A 4,766-nucleotide genomic window follows, 5' to 3' on the forward strand; every position below is an offset into this window, starting at 1 on the left:
GGGAAAAATGGCAAAAAGAAATCTGTTCATCAGTTGAAAGAACAGAAAAGCATGAATTAGAAAATAAGTCATTAGTGTGAGAGGAAGAAAAATGAGGAGGAAGTGTGAAAAGAATCCAGCTTTCTAGAATGGCAATTTTTGGTTACTAAATAAAAAGTACCACCTTCCAGAAAAACTGCTGCTTGCATGTCTAAATAGATGCCACTCCAGGGAATGTCCAAACACCCTCAGGCATAAGAATCAAAACTGTCTAACTCAGGGAAGTGCAAGAGGAGAGACATTACATTTCATATCCACTTCCCGGCTGTGATCCAAATCTGGCACAGATGGCTTGTAAATGATTGTCACTGCCAGGAACCTGCAAATGATTGTTGCTACCAGAAACCCATTGGCCTGTGAAAAAATCAGTTTTCATCTCAATCTGGCTGCTGATACCACAAAGGTGGTGGGGGGTGGCAGAGCTCTGGGACAACTGGTGCGTCACTCACTGTCATAAGGCCCTGCAAGGGGTGGCAAAGCCCCTTCAGCCCCTTTCTTAAATTCACCTCTGGCACACTGCAGAGCACAAGACAACGAGGTTTCACACCCAGCTCTGCAGCTCATCTCCCTTGAGCCTTGTCCCATTTCCATTTAAGCCAACACCCCCAACTTCCACGGTTTGGGATACTTATTTTCCTCACCTCTCTTTTCTGTCTGGTTGATTTAGGCTACCAGCTTCGGGGTAGCAATTGTCTCTGACATCTCCCTCACCCTGATGCTGGGCAAACCACCTTTGATCTCTGCACCACAGCAGGAGCACTCCATGCAAGAGCACAGAGTTCCATTAAGGGAGAGCTCTAACTTAAATGTTTTAAAAGCACATGACCAGGCTAATTTTATACACTGAATAGCCTGAGACAAGACAGCCTGTTTCAGAGAAGAGGACAGACACATCTTTGAACTCTTCTCCTTAAAAAAGCAGCTCCTGTAAATTATCCATGCCATTCCCCACAGCAGGAGGCTGGGAGTGAGCCTGCCTGCAGTGGATGCTCTCAGTCACAGACTGCACCTTGCAGCAAGGTGAGCCCTCCACTGCACTGCTGCCTCCACAATGCCAAAACTTCAGGGTTTGTAACATCCCACTGCCTCAGCAACATGCTCAGAAACAAGTGTGGGATACCCTTGGTGTTCAAGGCCGTTCTTGTTCCAGGACTTGTTTACACATCACACTTTTCTATCTGCCCTAATTGCGATGATTCATGAATTTACAACCCAGCTGTGCTCCACAATTTTCTTCCAACTGTAATCCTCCCCTTTGCAAGTAAATAACTTGTGACTGTTTATAGCTGCAATATCTAAGCACAGCCTTAAAACTTCAGAGCAAATTCATGAAAGCTACAAAAATTGAGCGTAATAAAACCTGTCACAAACAAAAAAAAAAGTGCGTTATTACCACCATCATGTACGTATCAAGACATATTATGCCACTGCAAATGCAGGCTGTGTGATCTGCTCTCTTCAGTGCCTTCAGTGCCCTCAGTGCCAAGTGCCAGGCCCCCCACAGGGCACAGTTCATGGGGTCCCCTCTGGCCATGGCAGGTTTATCCACACAAACAAAGGCTCAGCAGCATCACACAGACCCTTCACAGAGAACCCTGGGGACTTGTATTAAATTGATTCCTGTGTGGATTGGGCTTTTCAGCTGGTGGTGTTTGAATATTTCTCATGGAACAGGTTAGCTGGTTGTGTAAATGCTGCTTTTAAAGTTACAGCATCAAGATTTATAGTTAAAGAAGCAGCTGAAAACATTAAGAACAAATAATAATAATAAAGACAGGGGCCTTACTGTAACTGAGTTTACTGATACTTTCATCCTACCTAGCAGCAGTTTTATTTGACTGCAGTTTTATAGTATGAGGAATGTCTTCACTTATTCAAGACATACCAGCATAAAATAAAAATGAGTATGTTATATTTAAGAAATGCTATAAATTAAAAATGAGTTCAAGAAAAAGATATGAAACAAAAACATACTTTTGAATAAAAAATCTGAACTCCTGTAAATTTGTAATGATTTCCAGACACTTCTGCATTGTATTTTCTACTGGAAACTGCTGAAGGATACCAAAGGAAAACACTACTGTGCTTGAGAACACAATTCTTCAAGAAGCTACATCTTACTCTTAACTTCCATTGCAAACCACTTTTGGGCTGAGGGCAGCTACATGGACTGCAAATGATTATTTTTTTAATTGCATCTAAACTATTTTGACTCTTTATAATAAAGAGCAGAGACACTGTTAAAAATGGGTACAATTTAAATAATTCCTAGCTCATTGTACCTGATGTGTACCTTTAGTAAGTGCTTAATCATGTGCTTAAATTTCTATCTATGTGTTCCATAAAAATAAATGCAATATATTTACTTTTAAAAACCAGCTTCCCAACAATTTTTCATAATGTTAGCGAACTCATCCTATGACTATCAGTATTTCAAAAGCAGAATACTTAAAAGAGGATGAAAAGAGATAAGGGCAAAACACTGAAATCACAAACTCACAAATAATATGAACCTTTTATTAACCTCAGCACGAACTAGCACTGACACTGAAAAAATTGCCTGCTATTTTTTGTTAACTCACTCAAAGTGTTCTCAGCATCTTAAAAGGGGAAGTGTAAGTTTGTGAGTTGTGGACACGCAGGTGGACTGCTTAATGAATTGTACATGACACACGTGGAACTGACTCCCTCTGGCTCATTTCCCTTGAAAGGAAAAAGATGACATTTTACTAGTGGAAATACAATCCTTCTCTGCTTGAGTTAATGCAGGTATATAGCTGCACATATGTTCCACTGCTAGAAGGATACATCTTTCCAGACTTCAGCGCGCCCAGCACTGTATGCTCTGTCCCCCACACGAGCAGCAGTGACACTCTTGGCTGTCACATGCCACCCAGACCATAAAGAAGGTGCTGAACCCTCCTCAGGGCTCTGAGAGTCAGCAACCACTGAACCCACCACAGTAAACAGGAATGTGAAGCAAGAGGGCAGATAAGCATGGGGCATTTTGCTCTCAGAGAGAAGACGATCTGTTCCAAGGGGTGCACATCAGGTCTCTCCTCCTCCTTGCATATTTCACTCCCTCGAAATGGTACTTTGACCTAATTTACTCACACAGTGCTTTCATGTGTAAACTCAGTCACATATGCATTCACAAACAACCGCAAGTATGTTTAGGGGATCCTGGAGGATGCTTTACACACACAAGTCCAGTAAGATTTGCAACAATATACCCCTAGCTCAAGAATTACCTCTGAGGACTGAAAAATAAGTCAGTTTCTCAAGAGAACACTGCTAGAAGCCTAAATAAAGACACTTCAGAGCAGAACAGTGGTTTGGTTGCCATTTGGTTTTAAGCAGTCTTCAGCAGTTTCTGACCATAAACACATCATTAACATCCAAGAATAACATTATATTAGAAAAGATATGAGTATCATTAAATCTGTGTTTCTCTGAGATTTGCTGCTTTGCCTCCCTTCGTTTGTGCTGCACTGACCAGAAATAGAGATGTTTTATTTCCTTCTTTGGAGCCACTGCTAGAAAACCCCTCAGCAAAGTTTTGGCATTGGCCTCTGCAGAGCGTTGTGTACAGTGAGAGAACAGAAAAACTCTTCCACTGCTGCTGGGATGAGCCACGAACAGCTGTTCCTCTGGTATTTCTGTCCTCATTACAAGGCTTCAAATTGCATCAGAATGCATCCACTAGTCATTTTTGAAGCCTTATTGCCAATTCCTTACATCTTTTCAAAATGCATGGGCTGAAAGTGCTATTGCTGAGAGAGTGGCAATATTCTCAGATTCATTGTAATCATGTTTCTTTCTTTCTAATTCTTCTACTGATTTGAACTATGATGTGCACATATCAAAATAACAGATTTCCACTTGTGCGGCTATCTTGGGGTTTTTTTTTCCCTCTGTATTAAGGAGTGATGCATTTGTGCTCACGTTGCATTTGTTGTGGCAGGCATATGTCTGCTACAAACACTGTCATTGAGAATGTGGCAAACTACAACTAACCTGCTTAAGCAGCTGTCTTTCTTTTAAAATGTGCTCTGTACATTTTTTTAATTTCGTTAATCTCTACCGACAACAAAAATAAAAGGTTTATCACAGAATCAACTAGGTTGGAAAAGACTGCTGAAATCATCGAGCCCAACCTATGACTGAATACTATCGTGTTAACCAGACCATGGCACTGAGTGCACATCCAGTCGTTCCTTAAACACCTCCAGGGACGGTGATTCCACCACCCCCGCCCCGGGCAGCTCATTCCAATACCCAATCATCCTTTTAGCGAAGAACTTTTTCCTCGAGTCCAACCTAAACCTGCCCTGGCGGACGGTAAGACTGTGTCCTTGTTTCCTACGTTACTGCATCTACCTTGTTTCACTTACAACCAAACAAATGAAACAAACATGCTTTCTGTCGTTTTCAGAGAGCATCGTTAAACCCCGCGTGATTTCCTTCTGTAAAAATTCAGCTTGAAAAAGACACTTTAACGCAAACTAAAAATAAAAACAAACAGAGAAACCCATAGTGTTAATGTACTCCGAATAGCAAATTCGGAAAGGGGTCTATTACTAGAACAGCCCATCCCGCTCGCAGCGAAATATTTGGCTCGGTTTCCCCTCGGTCCGGCAAGTCTGACACCAACTATTCCCGCGGATGCTCCCGCTCCAAGCCCGGGCGCTCGGGGCAGGGCACGGCTGGGGGGCTGGGGGTGCAGG

General features: G+C 42.3%; 1 protein-coding gene across 1 annotated transcript in view; it reads right to left on the reverse strand.

Annotated features, from left to right (window-relative positions):
• TUB (TUB bipartite transcription factor) overlaps positions 1–4,766 on the reverse strand; it is an 80,962-nt gene that overhangs the window by 72,346 nt on the left and 3,850 nt on the right. Inside the window, 1 exon segment of the mRNA XM_031061353.1 lies at positions 4,420–4,544. Within this exon segment, the coding sequence (XP_030917213.1) occupies positions 4,420–4,544 (125 nt within the window).

Source organism: Geospiza fortis, unplaced genomic scaffold, assembly GCF_000277835.1.
Source record: "Geospiza fortis unplaced genomic scaffold, GeoFor_1.0 scaffold327, whole genome shotgun sequence".
NCBI lineage: Eukaryota > Metazoa > Chordata > Aves > Passeriformes > Thraupidae > Geospiza > Geospiza fortis.